The sequence below is a fragment of the Acomys russatus genome, chromosome 12, assembly GCF_903995435.1.
Source record: "Acomys russatus chromosome 12, mAcoRus1.1, whole genome shotgun sequence".
Taxonomy (NCBI): Eukaryota; Metazoa; Chordata; class Mammalia; order Rodentia; family Muridae; genus Acomys; species Acomys russatus.
Window position 1 is genome coordinate 3777310 of NC_067148.1, and position 19872 is coordinate 3797181.

Here is a 19872-nt window from a genome sequence, read left to right on the forward strand (position 1 = left end):
GTGGGGGATGCAGCGTTGGTTTGCTAAGGCTTCCATGACTAAATACCACAGAGCAGCTTTAACAACAGACCTATTTCCTCTTAATCTGAATGCTAGAAGTTCAAGACCAAGATGCCAGCGGGCTTTCCAGAGGTCTCTTCTTAGGCCTCTGAATAGCTTGCAGATGGCTGCCTTGTGTTTCCATTATGTCATCCCGTGATCTGTTTTATCTGTTACCCCTTCTGTCTATACTTTATTCTGTGTGTACGGATGTTTGTTTGCGTGCATGTCTGTGTACTGCCTGTGGTCCTGGTGCCCAAAGAGGCCAGAAGGAGGCATTGGATCTCCTGGAACTAGAATTTCACATGGTGGTGAGCCACTCTCTAGGTGCTGGGAATCCAACCTGGGTCCTCCGGAATAATAGCCAGTGCTCTTAAGTGCGGAGCCATCTCTGCAGTGCCCTGTTCCTTCTTGTAAGGGTCTACTCTGATCCTCCCCTGTCACACAAAGGACCATCACATTTCATGGTACTGAGAGTGAGGGCCTCGTCGTGTGCACTTTGAGGAGACACATGAAGGACCATCACCTTTCATGGTACTGAGAATGAGAGCCTCGTCATATGCACTTTGAGGAGACAAGTCCAGCCGACATGCATGGACTGTGAGCCCAGTGACGTCTCCCCGCTTGCCTCCGCCTCCATGCCGTTGACTATCTTGCTCTTCGTGGCCACTCCGCGGCTCCTGTTCCTGCTCATCTCTTGCCCGTTTCTGTAGATTTGCCCCTTGGCCCTTTTCATGAATGCAAGTTTATCTCTCTGTCTTCAACTCTTCTTTAGTCACACAACTCTGTCTCTTGTGGCAACATTCTCAGTGTCCCAGTCATAAAATGTACGTCAGATAAACTGTAGTAAATTGTAGTTGATGGTACAATGGAGCTATCGTGGGACCCTGGGCTGTGGCTTCTCTTACTGTGTCTCTCAGTTTGTGGTTGGGAAGAAAAGCATAGTGGGAATATCAGTTTAGGTCAAGGGTCAATGGAAATGTACATTCAAGTTTGCCTTATATTTCACAAGTTATTTTTTTTTTTCCTCCAGAGTTCAGTTTTGAGTTCCTTTTCTTTTCAGGAGCCCTAACTTTAGCTAAAATTAGACAGAGTGGGTTGCAATCCTAGTGGAATCTAGGGGCAGAATTATTTCAGTGGGTATGTTATAACTGACATACATTCTTTCTCTTTATAGACACTCAGACACGCATACACAGACACACATACACACACAGACATATACAGATACACACATAGACACACACATAGACATGCATACAGACACACACAGAGACACACATAGACACATTTGCACAGACATACAGACACAGAGACACAGATGCACAGATACAGGCACACAGACATGTACACAGTCACACACAGCGACACACACAGACATACCTACAGACACACAGGCACACATTCAGACATATATAGAGACACAAGACAGAAACACAGACACACACACATACAGCGTAAAGGATTACAGCTCTGTAGGTAGTAAGATCCTGTTTGATGCTGAGCCGGATACACAGACATGCATGCTAATAAAGGAGTCAGAGTTGATGTGTGGGTAGACACTAAGCACTTGGTTGTTTTGGGTTTCTTTTTTTTTTTTTTTTGGTTTTTTCGAGACAGGGTTTCTCTGTGTAGCCTTGGCCATCCTGGACTCACTTTGTAGACCAGGCTGGTCTTGAACTCACAGCGATCCGCCTGCCTCTGCCTCCCGAGTGCTGGGATTAAAGGCGTGCGCCACCACGCCCGGCTTGTTTTGGGTTTCTGATGTGCATAGAAACGTGGGGTTTCCGACTGCTCCCCATTACTGTAACAGAATTGCCGAGGTGGGGTATCCTTTCCTTCAGCTCATCGTTAAGGACATCCGTGCACAGCGGAAAGCTGGGAGGCGCAGGAGCCCGCATGGAGGTGAGGAGGAGCAGAGGGCCTCTGCTGAGTAGCAACAGCCTGCCCTTCACAGGGCTGAGCCAGTCTCCAGAGAAGCACACTGCTCCTTTTAATCACCCCATCGCCTCCCAACAGCCAGTCACGTCTCAACATCACCACTTCGGGCAGCTAAACCTCAACGTGATTTGACTGAGGCAAGCCGTGTTCAAACCAAAGCAAAGCGTGTAGAGGGCTTTCTTCACCCAGTGATATGCTGATATACATCAATATTATTTCTACATGGAAGGTTATAGCTTTTTAAAAGAATTGCCTGGGCCTCGCATCATCTGAATTGAGCTCTCCCTTCCGCCCACCCCCAGTATAAGGAATCGATGCTGGAGCCCTCACACATGCTAGGCACATGCTCGGCACATGCTCTATGACTGAGCTGAAAATCAGTTTTCAACACACTGAGTATTGATCTGTAAGTGTGGACCGGTCATCTACTATTTGGCTTCTTAGAGCAGGGGTACCCACATTTTTTCGGAGGTACTTTAAGGCTTTTTCTAGAGTGTGAAATTCTCTGTGAGGGCAGTGTTTACCTCTGCGGGCAGTTTTAAAGATGTAAACTTTTGAAGTATGAAACCCAAATTTATTTTTAAACAGCAGTGTATGGGTTTATTCTTTGAATCTTTAAGAGTTTGGCTCTATGGCGTGACGTGTGACCTTGCCCTCTTCACTCGATGCTGGGCTGTGGATTTGAAGTGTTATTTTTGTGTCAAATGACTTGAACACTTGTGACTATACATTTGGAACGGAGCAAATATGGCACAATATAGTTTTGAAAGGCCAGCTCTCCTTTTAGCTGGTTAGCATGGTGGCACTCTATTCTTCAGCTGTCTAGGCCACAGCTTTAGAAGGCAGTACATGTGCCAGGCATGGTGGCATAACCTGAAATCTCAGCACTTGGGAGGTTGAGGTCAGCCTGGGCTACATAGTGAGTTCCAGGCCAAGCAGAGCCACAGGGGACCCTGTGTAGGGGGCGGGAGAGAGAAAGGCCTTCTTGGGTAGGCCAAGCTTGCACCCTCCCATTGGTAAGTTTCACAGGGTTTTGTTGTTTTGTTTTTTAGTTTTTTGAGACAGAGTTTCTCTGTGTTACCTCAGCAGTCCCAGGCTCCCTTTGTAGACGAGGGTGGTCTCGAACTCACAGTGTTCCACCAAGTGCTGGGATTAAAGGTGTGCGCCACCTTCCCGGCTAAGTTTCCCAGGTTTTAAGTGGCTGATTTCTCTGGTGCATTTTTAAAAATTTCGTCTCATTTGAATCACTCCAGTTCTTATTCCCAGGCTGCTAGATTGGAGCCCTAGCTGAAGTCCCTGCTGCCAGCTACTGTCCTCCTCCCTACCTTCTGCTCCAAGACAGTGTTTCTCTGTCCTGGACTCGCTTTGTAGACCAGGCTGACCTCAAACTCACGGAGATCTGCCTGCCTCTGTCTCCTGAGTGCTGGACGTATGGGCCTACACCACCACACCAGGCTGTGCTGTGCCTTTTTTTAATAGTTAGAGCCTGTAGTTGCCTGTTGTAATTGTCATTTCTGAGGCTTACTACCTCCATTTGCTAACCTAGGCCTAGTCCTGGATGCTTCTAGCCTCTGTACAATCTAATCTAGGCCTACAATGTTTTCAGCCTCTGAGCCTTACTGCTGAATAAGCTCGTCCTTTTTAGCTCTTTCTGAACTCTGGCTGGCTGGTTCAACTCACCTGTTCTGGCTTAAACTCCTCTCCTAGCTGACTGATTCAATCTGACTTCTCTCTTGGCCTCTGACTGAATTGCTCTGCTTGGCCTCAAACTAACTTGAGCAATCTGTTCTAATCTTTTGTCTCCTTCTCCTTCTCTGGTTCATTCTGTCTTTACCTGTGTCTAGTTTATTCTCTCTTAAACCTATCTCTGCAAAAACTCTCCTGGCAAAACTGCCTCTGAATTCCAGGAACTGAACTGTCATGAATTCAACTCTACTGCACTGCCTCTCAACTCCCTAACTCAATGGAATGGCATGAACATCACTAGCTATAACTTAGAGATCTGCCTGCCTCTGTCTCCTTAGCGCTGGGATTAAAGGCGTGCACCACCACACCTAGACCTAAGCTCTTCTTTACCTGAAACTTGCTCTATACCAGGCTGCCCTTGAACTCAGAGATCTACATGCCTCTGTCACCTGGGATTAAAGGTGTGTCTGTATTCCAGCTAGATCACACAGACCTAGAAGGTCTTTCGGGTGTTTTGAATTAAAATTCGTCTACAGGAGCCTGCCCCCTCCCATCCCACCCCGTTAACTTGTCTGCTTCTATGCAGTGTGTAATCTGAACAACTAGGAAAAGCAGCCCTCCCTTTGTTAGTCACTAAACATTCTTTGTTTGCTCTCTATGCTGTGGTTTAATCTGAAATGTCTTTCCAAAGCCCATGTATTAAATGCTTTTTTTTTTTTTTTTCTGCCTGAGGCACTTTTAGGAGGGGGTTTTTGGCTACCATGAAGTGAACAAGCTTCTACCATGATGCACCGCACCGCTGTAATCCTAAAGCCATAGGGGCCAAGTTACCAACTCCTCTGGAACTGCCCGCCCAAATAAACCTTTCCTTCTTTTAAGTTGATGACTGCAGGCATTTTGTTACATTAACCGCAGGATGACTAACCCAGCTCCTGTGTCTGTTCAGAGGCGCTGAGGTGACTCTCCCTCATCTGCATGCAGCAGCTGTTGTCACTTCAGTTCCTCAGACTGTGTCCATCCTGGTGAATTGTCCTCAGTAACACTGCAATGTGGATAGAGATGAGGCTGTGTCATAGTCTTCTCAGCTCTCCCCTGCCCCCGCCTCTCTGACAGCTGTAAATTCTTTAGTTGGACTTCCAGCCTAGCCTCAGCATCCGCTTTGTTCTCAGCTCATTGGCCACTAGGGCCTTACAAGGCTGTCTCCTGCCGCCATTTTACATAGTCACTGTTTGCTAAATGTGCTTTACACTTAGCGCTTTAAAGGATCATTCTCTGGTCACGTTCATGTCATTTTTTTCTCATCCAGGTCACCGAGAGGTCAAGTTTTACCTCCGAGCCATCTTTCTCTGATCTGCTTGTGTCACACCAGCCACGCTACTGCTAATTATAAATGTAAATCTAATCTGCATAGTCCTCATCTTGAGGTGAAGAGTCACACGTGATTGATTACATTGCTCGTAGTTGTTGACCCAACTTGATTGCTAGTGTCTGGGAAGCAGGAGATGGGTCTTCTGCTCTTTTCTGTTGGGCTCCGAGCAGGCGAGGTGCTCAGTTAGAGCAGCGGGTGATTGACAGCAGACCGTCCACTGCAGTCAGTCCATCATGCAGGTTGGCCCTGGGCTCTGGCTGCCTCTGCCAGCCTGGTATTGACCTACTTTCCCCTTCTTATCTGTGTGCAAAATATTTGTTGTACTTAGTGTGTTCTCCCTGTCACAACGAATGTTTGTCTCTCCCTTTCATGTGAACTGTGTGGTAAAAGTGCTGGGAAGAGAAGTCGAAAAAACAATGGAGGAGAAAAGTTGGTAAGCAGTCTAATTTCTAAACTGGGGCACCTTCTACTTACGTTATTTAAAAATGACTTCCAATTTTTGTAACCGCCTCTGAAACCACCACCTATTATGAAACATGTAAAGGGCAGATATGTAAATTTTCAGGTTTCAGCCTTTTAATTTTCATGGTTCACAATCGCATGTCTTTTGAAAATGCTTTTTGATCAAGTGCTTGTAGAGGAACTGAACTTTTCTCCATCTGGATTTTACGGTGCAGTTTGGTTTTGGGTGTTTCACTCCTTACCAAAATGTCCCTAGGAAACATAGGTTGTGTGGCTCTTCGCATGGGCAGGCTGATTGACTTTAACCGTGGATTTCTTTATAATGTAATAGCTTTGCTGTGTTCCAGGAAAAAGTGTACGGGTGACACGTTAGAGCGTGGGTGCCCGCATGCAGGGACCTAACTGCTGTTACCTTTGGAGATCCTTTGGGAGTTCAGCGGGGTTGTTGTTCAGATTTAGTTAACGTTTGTAAGTGGGCATCTTGTAAGCATAGCTGTTAGGAAGCATGCTTGGCATCATTTAAAATTTATTATGGTGTGCTGTAAAGATTGATTTATTCTCTCTCAGTTCTTCAGAAACGCAGCAGAGTGCAGTCAGTAAGAATTGGCACAGCTTTGATTCTGTAGTTTAGTGACACTTCTAACATTACAAGGGGAAAAAAGACCCAGAAATTGATACAGAAAATGCTTCCAACTTTTGATGTGGTTGTTGGTCCTAATCAGCTTTATGTGAAGCAACACATTGTAGCAAGTTAGTTTTTTTAAAAATTCTTTTCAAATTACAAAGTAGCTTTTTCTTCTAATTTATATTATCAGGGTCTTTGGGGGGAAAATTCTTGGCTATTTTGTTTGATCGCTTCTCAACTAATAAACATTCATGCACTCGTAATGTAAATGTATAGACATCTCTCCCTTTGTTTACATAGTTTATTAGACTTTATTTTAATAGCTAACTGCTCAGGGAGTTTCTGAGTTCCCTTTCTAAGGACCTTTCTTAGCCACAGCTACAGAGCTGTTAGTGGTGCTGCCTTGATAAGGATTACACCCTTTTTAATACGTAGATTTATTAGTCTATAATTTTGATCTTATAACTAGGTGGATTTTTAAAGATAGCTGATGTCTTATTTTTTTTTTTTTTTTTTGCAACTATTGTGTGGATAGATGTAAACACACAGAGTGTCCCTAGGCCTGGAGAATTGCGTATCGGGCCATACTGTTTATTCTGTGCATGTCTTTCTGCGTTGTCTATAGTTTAGACTTTTAATACATTTTTTCCATGACGAGTCCGAAATAGACAGCTGCTTTGCTTTGCTTCTGAGAAAATGTCATTGAAATTTTTGTGGGCTGGCATTTTGCTGACTTTTTGATTTTTTTTAAAAACATTCTTTAGAATTCCCCTGATGAAGGAAACCAGCCTTTCCAGAACTAATCACTTGATACAAACTGAGACAGGAGACTCTGGGAGACAATATGTTATGTACTTTTGTGGGGAAACTGAGGCTTGGACGTGGCATTGTGTCTACGGTGTCTCCGTCACACTGAGTTGGATCATCCAGGTTTGAGTGCTCTGATGAGGTTGTCAAGGGAACAGAGAGGGCTTGGGTGTAGCTTGGTGGAGTGCTCTCCCGGTGCCGAATGGTCCAGGCTTTGAGTGTAAGGTGGTGTAAGAGAGGGCGAAGGCCAGCAGGTCACTGGAGGACTTCCGTGGGGGCTGTCAGCCCATGGAACAAAACGAGCCTGGTACCTTCTGATTAATACGTGGGTTCATTTGGAAAGGTGGTTGGTTTCCCCGACGGCAGTGCTCAGTTTAATAATCACTTGGCGCTATGGCATCTGTGGACCCATCAGAGCCAATGAGAGCTGTCAGCTTGCCAGTTATATTTGAGCAGTTTTACATTCATACCGGAGTTCCAGGGCTTCAGGTTCGCCAATCTAAACATTTGACTTCTTGGAATCATTTTTATCTGCCTTGAGGGAACGGCTAGAGAAGTCTAAGGGTTATAATTAGCACGTTCCCTCGTACAGCTGAGTTTGTGTTTCGGGGTGGAAGAGTGGTTTATGGTGTTTGGCTACCTTGCCCCGCAGGGACCATAGCCCTTCAGACGTTAGCTCATTGATTCTTGTAACGTTCCCTGTGAACGTTAGCATGTGTAGCATGATTACAGGTTCCCTCTTAAAGCGTTCTGCACCTCCTGTGCTTGTGGAAGGTGAGGGATGCTCCTGTGGGTTGTGCGGATGCTAAGAAGGGAGGGCTGGATGTGGCGAGCCTTGGAGAGAGGTCTCTTCCTGGTGTTTCTGACATGACTCAGCGGACCTACCTCTGGGAAGTGAGTGTGGGGACTGTGGTGCTGGCTGCATTTCCTCCTGGGGATGTGGGCTAGCTAGTTTCCTACTGTCACAAAATAACTGGCAAGGGTAGCTGAAAGAAAGGAAGGGTTTACTTTGTCTCGCAGTTCAAGTGTGCAGCCTGTCATGACGTGATGGTGAGGCCATTGGGCACACTGCACCCGCAGTCAGAAAGCACAGAGTGATGGATGCTGGTGCTCAGCTAAGTCTTGAACTCCAACTCTCTCGAATGGTGTGCTGCTCATATGTAGGGTGTATCTGACAACACCAATCCAGAAACTCCCTCGCAGACACTTCCAGAAGTTTATCTCTGGGTGATTTTAGACCCTGTTTGTGGGCTGACCAGAAGACTGACCAAGATTAACGTAGGGACTCCATGGGAGTGGAGGTCTTTGGCAAACGAGGTGACCACAGGTTAGTTACTTGCCAAAGACAGGGGGTTAGAGCATGTGGCTTTTAGGGCCAAAAGAAGAAAGCATTGTCTAGTGGGTGTTGCCTCTGCCAGTCTGTGCACACCTTGCTCTCATCCTGAGTTTGGGGATCAGAAATTGGAATTCCAGAGATGAATTAATTCCCTTGGATTCTAGCCTGAGTCTGTGATTGCAAAGCCTTTGATGGCTGTTAAACTTACTGTGGACCTGGCGCCATTCACTGTACCAGGTATGTCTAACCCACAGCCCGTGGGCCAGCGGTGGCTCAGGATAGCTATGAGCATGGCCCAATAGGAAATTGTAAGCTCAATTTAATCGTTAGGCTTTCCCCCCACAGTTTCTTTTTGGTAACTTAATTTTACTGTTCCGGAGCATGAACCTTGTAGGATGACATTGTGTTACAATATCTATAGGTCACGTGCCAGGTAAACTGTTTCCGAATGCATGGTGAGATTGTCTTGCCTCTGGGGTGCTATCAAGAGCTTGGCAATTTAGGACGTAGAACAGAGGGTATGTGCATACTACAGCAAGTGCAGGGCTGTTCTGAGCCGCCAGCAGGGTTCGGCTCTGCACACTCACACAGGAGCAGCCCTCTAGGAGATAGGGTTTTCCCTGTGAGGAGGTTGTGCCAGGGATGGGAGGCCTCACTCCCTGCTCTCTGTGAGTGGAGTTTTCCCCTTCCATCAGGAGCTGTGGTGGTTAGTAATCTAAAACTTTCACTGTGGTTACGACACCTCAAAAATCCTTCTAATTAGTCTAGATGGTACGTTTATCATATTCACTCTCCACAGCTGGAAATAGCCTCTGCTGCCTCGCAACCCCTCATCTGCTTATGAACTGCAAGGTCTAGAGCTGTTTTCCAGTCCCCACAGCCTGGCTAAGAGTGAGTGGGCACCAGCTCCTAGGCAGCTGTGGTTGATTAAGCCCATTTGCATGCTCCGGTGGAAGCCTACCTTGACCTTGGCCTGTGGAGATTCTGTCCATCTCTGGCTTTGCAGAGACACCCTCTGGGGGTGCTAACGCTGAGATAGCCCATAATGTCACAGTCATTCCTCCTACACAGACAGCGCTTGCAGCTTGGAGGCTACCCATGGCATATGGGATGCTTATGTTTATAGGTCTCTGTTTACTTTTATTCCTTGTTCATATCTATGTGATCTTCACCACCTGTTAATTTAATGCCCTTCGTCTTATCCAGAGTTAGAACTCAAGGCAAACAGTTTTACTTTGTGGAAATTGCTGGGAGGTCCTGCCCAATTCTTTTCCCTAGCTAGCATTCTAATGAAAGCTCTCTAACCAGCAATCCCTTAGTCTTGGCTTTAAAAGAAAGGCCGGAGGTGGGGCGTCCCCCCCCTTGTATTGGCTCTAACAGTGAAATAAAGGACAGGAGAGTCAGCTAACTATAATTCGTGGCATAAACACAGCGCATTAGAAACCAGCCCTTTTGAGAATCACGCCCCCTGAGTATATTGCTCCAGAGAATTCAGTTTCCATTCCGTTTGTCCTTTGGGTGTGAAGTCCTGAGCAGGTGTTGTGTGTTGTGTGTGTTTTGAAGACATTCTTGTGTCATTGGAGGCTTTGTGGTGGTCCTTAGCTGCAGGAGTCTGGGCGAGGATGGTAAAGTGATGATGAGGGCTTGGGATAGAAGAACAGGCTGTACCAGTTTGATGTAATGTCCACACAGTCTGTGTGTCAGGACCTTTCTGCATCGAGAGTGGCAGCCTGCCTTCAGGGAAAGAGCAGGAAGCACCTTAACATGGTATGTTCAAACTCACAGTGATCCACCTGCCTCCACCTCCCGGGATTACAGGCACGCACCACTGCGCCCAGCAGGGCGTTAATTTCTTATAGCTCTGGAGGTTGGAAATTTCAAAATCCGGTTCCTGCTGAGTCTCCTCTTGCCGGCTTGCAGGCACCAACTTTCTTGATGTCTCCTCACATGTATATCTTTTATAAAGACGTGAATTCTATTATGCCTTTCCTGATGGCCTCTAAAGCTGTCGCTTTTCAAAGGCCTCACCTCCAGTGCTGCCGAACTGGGGGGTGGGGTGGGGTTGGGGGTGGGAAAGCAAAAGCATTGGGTCCATAGCAGCTGGCTTGCCTGGAGCGTGCTACCTGGCACCAGTGACGCCTCCTCACAGCGGGTTAAATCAGGCCAGGCTGTGTTTAAGTCATGAAGCCCAGCTGAACATCTTGAGGCTCATAACTGGAACTACCCTGGCATCTACAGCCATTCTCTCTGCCCCATGGGATCTGCGTCAGAAGCGTGGTCTTTGCAAGGCTCCCCTAAGGGTAACTGGTCCTCAGCATCTCTTGACAGTGGTCTAGGTGTCCTGGTCCTGGGCCCATGGAGGCCGGCATTGTTCAGGCTGGTGTAGCATTGCCTAATCAGCTCTGTTCTGGTTGAAGGTACCTTTGGTTTGTGGGGATTTAATGAGAGTCATTTTGTTCATGAAATGTTGTCCTATTGGCCCAATTTTCTAACTTAAATGTGTTTTGCATGTCATATTCTCAAAAGCATTGATGGCTTCCTTTGGAACTCTGTGCTTGGTTGGGTTTCCTGTCCTGCTGTTGGGATTATAGCTTCTGGAGAAATCCTCAAGTGGCTTGAAGCTCTTCTCATTCTTCTGCTTCCTTAACTGTGACCGGATGTACACGGTGGCAGCCGTGTGAGTGTCCCTTGCTGTGTCAGTAGTCATTTGTAATAGTTTGTGTGTCTTTTTTGAATGCCCGCCGTGCAAGCGGGGCAGTGCTATAGACTTTGGGGAAATACCAAGTAATAAGATGTGCTTACATTGAGGAGCTGGCTTTATAGAAGAGGTGTGATCCCCAACCAGGGCAGCTCACTGTGCTTGGAGGCGAACGAGTGGAACTCGAGTCAGCTAAAGAGGTCAGTCCTGCAAGGAACCCCCCTGCACTGCTCTCTCGGGTACTCTTCTATTGATGCGACAGTGCACACGTGTCTTAAGTGTCCTCTTTCGGTTAGCGAGCAGGAGATAACTTTTCAGTATTTTCCTACGCATGTTGTTTTTGGCTTCACTGTAGAGGCTGTTTCAGATTTAAAATAATGTGACTTAATATTCTTGTTACTCATGGAGATGTCAGCTCCAATTTGCTCATGTTCTTTCAAAATGCAGAAGTGTTTCCGTGTAAAGTGCTCACCGTTGCTGGTCTGTGGCACTCTGGGAACTTTCATTGTGGAGGCCATAAGATGATTTTTTATTTCTGCTTACCCTCCATTTCTTGTTAATGATTACTGCTGATGATTAGTTTGGAATAGCTTTCCATATTAATTGCTTTGATATTGGATGGTGGAATGCTTGTGCACCTCACGTGTTCTTCTGTCACCATCCATGGATGGGGCTGACAGAGGGATGGCTGTCTCCATATTCTCAATATTCACAGTTGCAGTGTGTCTTGTAATGTAAGCTGGGTGATGGGGCAGGTAGATTAGCTTGTTTACGGTTGTTTACGGTTAGGTTACAGTGGTCAAAAGATGCTTTGGGATAGTTTATTCTACATTCTGTGTTTGGTCTTGAAGACAGTTTGAAATGATGCCCTCAATATTTTTCAAAACTGTGTTCTGTGCTCTATAGGTTTCCAGTAGACAAACTAGTTACATTGGCATAAGCAGCAGTCATTTCGGAAGCATGAGACTCGAGAGCCGGTGGGGGAAAGTGCAGCTGCCTCATGTACCTGGGAAGTGCTGTAGAGTCACCTGACACTGGGTAGTTAGCGGGCCAGCTGCTGGCTCAGTTACCCTATGACTCTGGCACCTTGTTTCCTGTGGCCCCTCAGAAGGTTCCCCCCAGTCACTGTGTTTTATACACAGCTTTCATCAAGTTAGGGGAAAAGGTCAGATTTCGTAGAACAATAAGATCCATCAGTGGCTTGGTGCTGTGCGCTAGGTACACTCAATTTTATGTCAGCCCGCCGACTTGGTTGGGAGGATACACAGATTGAGACTTGCAGACAGGTCACAAGCTGAACAGGGACGCAGTGGGCAGAAAGCAAGGACAGACCAGAGCTGAGCAGCCGGAACTCTACACATTGCTGTGTGTGGTGACAAGTGTGGTCCTGGCCCTGACCATCTGCTGTCCTCGCTCCCAGGAGGGTTAGGTTGGTTGTGCACAGGCTGTGTTCCCATCTCCTGCTTATGCTTGGATTGGGAGGGTATAGATCTGCCAGAACTGTACATTAACTCCCCACAAAAAAAAAGTCACTGTAGCTGGGAACTTTCTAGATGGTAAATCAGGTCCCTGCGAGAGCAGCATCTACTATGGACCTCAGCTGTCCTTACAGGCACACTTTATTTTGCATCAGCTTGTATTTGTAGTTTGAGATAAGCTCTTGCTGTGTAGTCAAACTCCAAACTGCCCTGCCCGGGCCTTGTTAGAGCAGAGAATGACTTCACATACACCTTTTATTTTTCTTTCTTTTTACTTTTTTCAAGACACGGTTCCTCTGTGTAGCCTTTGCTTTCCTGGACTCTCTTTGTAGATCAGGCTGGCCCCGAACTCACAGTGATCTTCCTGCCTCTGCCTCCCGAGTGCTGGGATTAAAGGCATGCGCCACCACGCCCAGTCACATACACCTTTCTTACCATACCTATATGTAGGAAAATAAAGTGATCCACACAGAATTATGTGTCACTTCACTGTGTGGCTAAAAACGGGGCGACCCACTGTTCTCTAGGTCTCTTTTGTGCATCTGTCTTACCTGGCCTCTTCTGAGGTGAGTGTGGGGGAGGACACATGGCAAGGCTTCTGTATGTAAGTGGTTCTTGTGAGTTAGATGTCTTGAGGATTGGTTGTCATTAAGGGTCAAGCAGTCATATGTAACTATCAGCCAGAGTTTTGCACTCCCGTTCCTTGAAAAAATGTAGCTGTGAGCCGGGCGTGGTGGCGCACGCCTTTAATCCCAGCACTCGGGAGGCAGAGGCAGGCGGATCGCTGTGAATTGGAGGCCAGCCTGGTCTACAAAGTGAGTCCAGGATGGCTTAGGCTACACAGAGAAACCCTGTCTCGAAAAACCAAAAAAAAAAAAAAAGAAAAAAAAAGAAAAAAAGAAAAAATGTAGCTGTTTTTTTAAGGTCGACGTGCTTCCATGCACTAATAACACACACTGAAACTATTGCCAAGCCGGCCTGCGGTTTGTCTTTTGGCCTTGCTTCCTTCCCCACAGAGAGCTGTCAGTCTTGGTTGGTGTTGGTTGTGGGTCATTAGGAAGCAGGAGAAACAGATTGTGGTGGTGCCTTCTGGATTCTAGCTTTTGCCTTGGGAGGCCTTATCCCTTTCTCAGGCACTGGAAGCCAAACAGGTGGCTTCAGCTTCGGCTGGACTGCTGCAGGCACAGTGACCCCTCTGAATAGAAAGTTCTTTCTTGGCTGGCTTTTCAGACAGGCCAGTTTTATGAGCACATGGCTCTGGTATGCCGGATTTTCGGAATTCTCTAATATCACAGGTATGAAGTCTGAGTCCCAAGGGCATGGCTCCACCAGTGGTTCCAGTAACAGATGTCAGATATGATCTTGCTGGTCTTAAATGTGCAGTTCCTGCGCCCTCCACCTCTAACCCCGTGCCTTATCTCAGCTAGTGCCAGCCTGTGCTTCTGAGTCTCCACTTTCTGGCATCAGTTTATTTGCTTCAGCATCAAATGCCTTCTGGTGCCAACAGTGGAAGATCCAGCTCCATCTACTTCCACAATAAAGAGAGTTAAGGGACTTACATCATGGGAACCTTCAGGAATGAGGTACCAGGGACCGTAAGTGCAATTTGATCCAGAGATTTATGATGTCATTAGGATGCTGGCACTAATAATTTTCAGTAATTTTCCTGCCTTGCCTCCTCCACGTGCAGTTTCCCCCTGGGACCAGCCTCTTTGGTATGAGCAGGGGAGGTTGAACTATCCCCTGTGTCACATCTGCAAGTCTGCCCATCAGAGGTGCACAGAATGGAGGTGTTGCTGTTTCAGCCAGCATCAGATTTCAGAATCACCCTTCAATCAGCTATAGCGACTAGGAGATGGCGGGCTAGTGTTGTGTTGGTTGGTTTACTGTGCATACGATATGTGCTAATATCCGGGGTGCATGGCAGAACAGTGTGGATTCCTGTGAGGACTTTTAGGAATCGGAAACACACACACACACACACACACACACACACACACACACACACACACACACACACAGACACACACATTTTTATTTGATATGCACACACATATTTGGTTGGTTGGTTTTTCAAGCCTCACTTTGTAGAGCAGGCTGGCCTCGAACTCACAGCGATCGGCCTGCTCTGCCTCTTAGTGTTGGGATTAAATGTGTGCGCCACCATGCCTGGCTGCACGCACAGATTTGTGTATGACACAGAAAGTTTTTCTAGTGCCCTACACACATTCTCATTTTCCTGGGTAAAACCATGGAAATTCCTTTGATGGTTTAAGAAAACATTGAGTTAGCAAATGCTTCTGAAATTTGTTTCCAAAGTTAGTCATAACTCTGTTAGAGAAGAAAAAAAAAATCATTTTTTCTTGGTAGAGCAAATATACCAGATACTTTTTATTAAGATCTCAAAGTGAACTAAACCTATGCTAGATGTCTTGGGATGCAGCTCATTTGTAGGAAGGTATGGACATACTCCCGCCACATCCCTCGTGTCCTCTTTTTAACTATAGTGATGCAAACCATGATGATGTCATGCCCTCCAAACACCTAGATGCTAAAAAGAAAAGCTTCTTATAACTAAATACGTTTTATATTGAATTTTCAGTTTGGTTTATTTTATTGGCATATTACATTTTGCAAAGATTGTATTTTCTTTTTTAAAAAAATTTTTTTATTAATTTATTCTTGTTACATCTCAATGGTTATCCCATCCCTTGTATCCTCCCATTCTTCCCTCCCTCCCATTTTCCCCTTATTCCCCTCCCCTATGACTGTTCCTGAGGGAGATTTCCTCCCCCTGTATATGCTCATAGGGTATCAAGTCTCTTCTTGGCTACCTGCTGTCCTTCCTCTGAGTGCCACCAGGTCTCCCCCTCCAGGGGACATGGTCAAATATGAGGCACCAGAGTTCGTGTGAAAGTCATACCCCACTCTCCACTCAACTGTGGAGAATGTTCTGTTCATTGGCTAGATCTGGGTAGGGGTTTAAAGTTTACCGCCTGTATGGTCCTTGGCTGGTGCCTTAGTTTGAGCGGGACCCCTGAAAGATTGTATTTTCAATTTTTATCAGTTTTTTGAATTGATTGGTACCTCCATCTGATTATGAAGTAAGGACAGAGTGTCAAATCTGGAGGACTGTACACTTCCTTGAAACCTGTGCTTGCAGACACGTGATGCAGGCTCAGTTACTGCCACAGGTTGGCTGCTTACTCGCTGCTACCTGCAGCCAGCAGGTGTTGTCTTTCCAGCTGCTTCTATAAATAGACTATTTCGAGAAATCCACCCAGGGTGGCATTCCAATTTACCACTTCACCTGTTTAAATCGCTGGTTTGAGGTAGCAATTCTTGCAACCCATCTGAAGCCGACTTACCCCAGACTCCCTGGTCCCTCTCTTCTCATCTGCCAAATTAGATGCAACACAGTTAGTGTTGTGGGCACTGCTTGAGCCTGAGAACTTGATATTTGATTTAAATGTTAATTTACTGTGGCAGAGTTCGGCGCCCACAGTCCTTCCATGGACTGTCTCCTGGCTGCTGCTCAATTCCCTAGAGATGGCGGGCACCTCTTACCTGTGCTGTTCTCTTCTGACATTGAGCCTGACCTACCTGCCTCAGTGTGGGAGCCATTCCTTCTGTGATTGTTGGGTTTTAGTAGTGTCTGGGACTAGTTATTCTAGGGGTTGGGGGTGGGGGTTGCCATGAAGCTAAAGCAATTTTCTCTTGAGTCTTAAATATTATTCAATTTCAATGTATTGGAGAAATTCTTGGTTCTTTTGTAGTCCTTTTTTTTTTTTGGCTTTCCAGAGCTTTGCTTGTTTGTTTGTGGGTCAGAAATAGCAGACATGTTTGTGGATATACATATATACACATATATATGTGTGTATATATTCACAATACATTAGTGATTAAATAATTCATTGTTATTAATTACTAGCAATTACTAATAATTAATAACAATGAATTACTCACTACTGTGTCTAGAGGTAACCAGATCTCAAGGCACTGAAATCAGCACTTGAAAACACAGGTGGACCTTCCTCCAACATACTAGGTCTTCCTGTTTCTCTTTATAACTTGAAGAAGATGGGTTTTCTCTGGCCTCTAAGGGACTTCTTGGCTATTTACACTAGAATATGAGGATTTATTTAAATTGGTAAGACTTACGCAAGCAGAACGCCCTTTGTATGGTCTAGCATGATGAGGGCGCTCCATGTGGAAAAAGTCAGCGGCGTTTGCACTCAGCGCCAGGGCATGTGCACATATCTACTTATTACAGTGTTCTCACATAGTATGTCCTGTTAGGGCCTTGGTGTCACTCAGCGCCAGGGCATGTGCACATATCTACTTATTACAGTGTTCTCACATAGTATGTCCTGTTAGGGCCTTGGTGTCACTTAAACTTGACACTTCTGCCCTGGAAACAGAAAGAATGGCTCAGAGAGTTTATCTGATCATGGAAAAGGTGACAAAGCATGTGCACTCACATGATAGACACTGCACACCCTTTTCCTTTGTTAAGACATTTGAAGGAGCACAGAGGTTGGGAACTCCATTGACTTAGCATTCCTCTGTGATCTGTGGGAGGCATGTTACACACAAGGTATAGAATGCCACCATTACAAGGTGCCTCAATTTCCTCAGGGCAGCCTTTCCCACTGAACCAAAGAAGTAGTGTTTGGGTCTAGTGATTGTGAGTTCAATTGCTTTTGCTGTTAGGATGGCTAGTCAGGCTGAAAATTGAGATGCGGTGGTTACCCTTGGCATTCTGTCGGATGCACAGCCTCTGTTTACCAGTGGCTTGTGCTCTTTGTAAACTAGTTTGGAGTGTCTGGGGTGAAACCTCTTCCCATAGTTATGGTATCTTAAGCAGCGATGGGATTCTTTTTGTTTGTTTGTTTCTGAGACAGGGTTTTATTACGTAGCTCTGGCTGCCCCAAAACTTACAACGTAGACCAGGCTGGCCTCACAGAGTTATGCCTACTTCTGCCTCCTGAGTGCGCTACCATGATGGGCATGCTATAGGATTCTTTTATACCACATACAAAACACAGCAAGTTGAGCTTCAATGTTTCTTGTCATTTTTTCTTTGAAAACACTTGTTTACTTTTGTGTTTGAGGTGTGGTGTGGTGTGGTGTGGAGATGAGATGGCAACTTCTGGGTGTCTCCTTCCTCCTTAGGTCGTGGGAATCAGACTCAGATTGTCAGGTGGTGGCAAAGGCTTTTAGCCCCTGCGCCATCTTGCTGGCCCGATTTCCTCATACAGATTTTAAAGTCAGTATGTTTTGGGTGGTTGTGTGCCCAGAAGTCAGAGGAGAAATCACAGGAGTTGGCTCTCTCCTTTCATCATGTGGGTTCTGGAAATTGAACTCAGGTCAGCAGGCTTGGTGGGAAGTCCTTTAACCCACTCAGCCATTTTACTAGCTCAGGATAGCTCATATTAACGTGAAGTTAACACTACTTCTGGTGGGGTCGTTGTGGGGATTAAGTTCGTTACTGAGCGTGCAGGTCTTTGGTGTGGTGACCAATAAGTGTAACTGGCATCACTTTAAAACACAGTTTTTGGGCAAGTGTTCAATTATAAGCTAATCTTGGAAAGCCATTTCACAAAAGGTCCAGGCTGACGCTGCTAGGCAAGGGCTGGCGGAGGGGGTGGTTTGGAGTTTTGGAAAGCGGTTGTGCCGGAGCCGTGGCCAATTTGGTTGGTGCTGGAAGAGGAGGACACAACTCCAACAGTGACCTCGCCTTCCTGTTGGCAGTTTCTGTAGATGGACTTTGTCTGGGAGGATGGACGGGGAAGAAGGTTGGCTTGGCAGCAGGTTGGCATCACGGCAAGGTCGGCAAGTTGGACTGTACGGCAGGTGGAGGTCATTTCTCCTGTCGTCGCAAAGAACTCATCTGAAAGAGTCTCGCCCACTGAACTGACTCCTCCTTCTCTCTTCCAGCTGGAGACCATGGCCAAAATGGAGGTGAAGTCCTCCCTTCTGGACAACATGATTGGCGTTGGAGACATGGTTCTTTTGGAGCCCCTCAATGAGGAGACATTCATTGACAACCTCAAGAAGCGCTTCGATCACAGTGAGATCTATGTGAGTGCCTGGAGCCCCCAAGGCTTTTAGACGACTCTGGGTTTTGTGGCAGAGGTGGCTTTTCTACCTCATGCTTGTTTTCTTTGCTCTTTGGTCCTAAGTGGTCAGAGGTATTTCTTTTCTATCCTCAGGGAGTTTTGAGTGTTTGCTAGATTGGCACAGGCATCACACGGATGAGTCTAGTGGGTATTTCCCAACATGTTTAAACATCAGCTGTGTGCAAGGCACTGCATGTGGGCTGGGGGGGGGGTCACACTAACACAAGTTTGGTGTTTCAATTCCTCCCTCTGAGGACATCATTTAGACGGAGTGTTGAGATCTGTTGGCATCTTAGATACCTTCAGAGGGTTAGAAAACTCCAGTCACTCAGAAGCTCTTCCCAAAATGTGGCAGTGAACTATCAGAAAATACAGGCGCCTTCCCGATACGTATGCATAGAGGGACTGCAGTAGATCACTAGATCAGCATATCTTCCCTGGATACTGGAATTGTCATGGTTGCTGGGTATAAAAGTGTGTACAAAAATGCAGCAGTAGATAAATGTATGTTAAAGATTCCTTAAAAAGGACATCACAGTGTTATTGTGTTAAGTTCTCCAAATATATTTAAAACATGAGTTAAAAAATAGACTTATCTTCAGCCCTTGCATGTGTGGACATAAAGGTGTGGTGTGCATTCAGCCAAAAAACAAACAAACAAACAAACAAACAAAAACAAAAAACGGGGAGTATTGATTTTCTACATGAGTGGGGGGACCCAAGAAGCAAATAGAACAAACTGAGTAGAGATGGTGTTAATAGATTTCTGTCTTGCTTTTGAGCTCTGAGCTCCTTTTTAAAAAATGTGCTTCTGTTCACTGAAATGAGTTGCATGCTTGAGCTGTGCACCATTTTCTTTGTCAATATGGGAGGAACTAGGAATAAATAAAAGGAGAGACCTAAAGGTGATAACTTAGAAAAGCTTTGACTTTCCTAGAAAATCCATATGAAAAACTATAAGCTTTTTTTTTTTTTGTCAGTATAGCTTTTCTTTGTATGTAGTCAACTCTCATAGTCCATTTGGACTTGTATAATAAATAGTATCTTGTAGATGACACGAGTTTATTCTTGTAATTCTAGAAAGTCGGCCGTTGGGTAAACTCAGAGTCAAGGGCCTACCTACCTCCTGGCTGAGAGCTGCTGGTGTGGCCTCCCAGGAGCTGTGGGAAGCTCCAGAGAGCCCCAGGCACTAATTGCATTTGTGTGGAGTCAGCAGTGACCTGTTTACCTCCTAGAGGCTCCACCTCCAACCCCCACAGGCCCTCAGAGCACCACACTCAGTGTAGCTCAGAGCAACGCTGACTAATTA

General features: G+C 46.0%; 1 protein-coding gene across 4 annotated transcripts in view; it reads left to right on the forward strand.

Moving 5' to 3' along the window:
- Myo1b (myosin IB) overlaps nt 1-19872 on the forward strand; it is a 177605-nt gene that overhangs the window by 16423 nt on the left and 141310 nt on the right. For 3 of the 4 annotated variants that reach the window (XM_051153806.1, XM_051153808.1, XM_051153810.1), the window contains exons 1-2: nt 5325-5468; nt 18382-18525. In XM_051153806.1, the coding sequence (XP_051009763.1) occupies nt 18391-18525 (135 nt within the window). In that variant the 5' untranslated portion in view covers nt 5325-5468; nt 18382-18390. Of the gene's footprint in view, nt 1-5324; nt 5469-18381; nt 18526-19872 lie in introns of those variants that run through there. The other variant, XM_051153807.1, reaches the window with a different exon arrangement.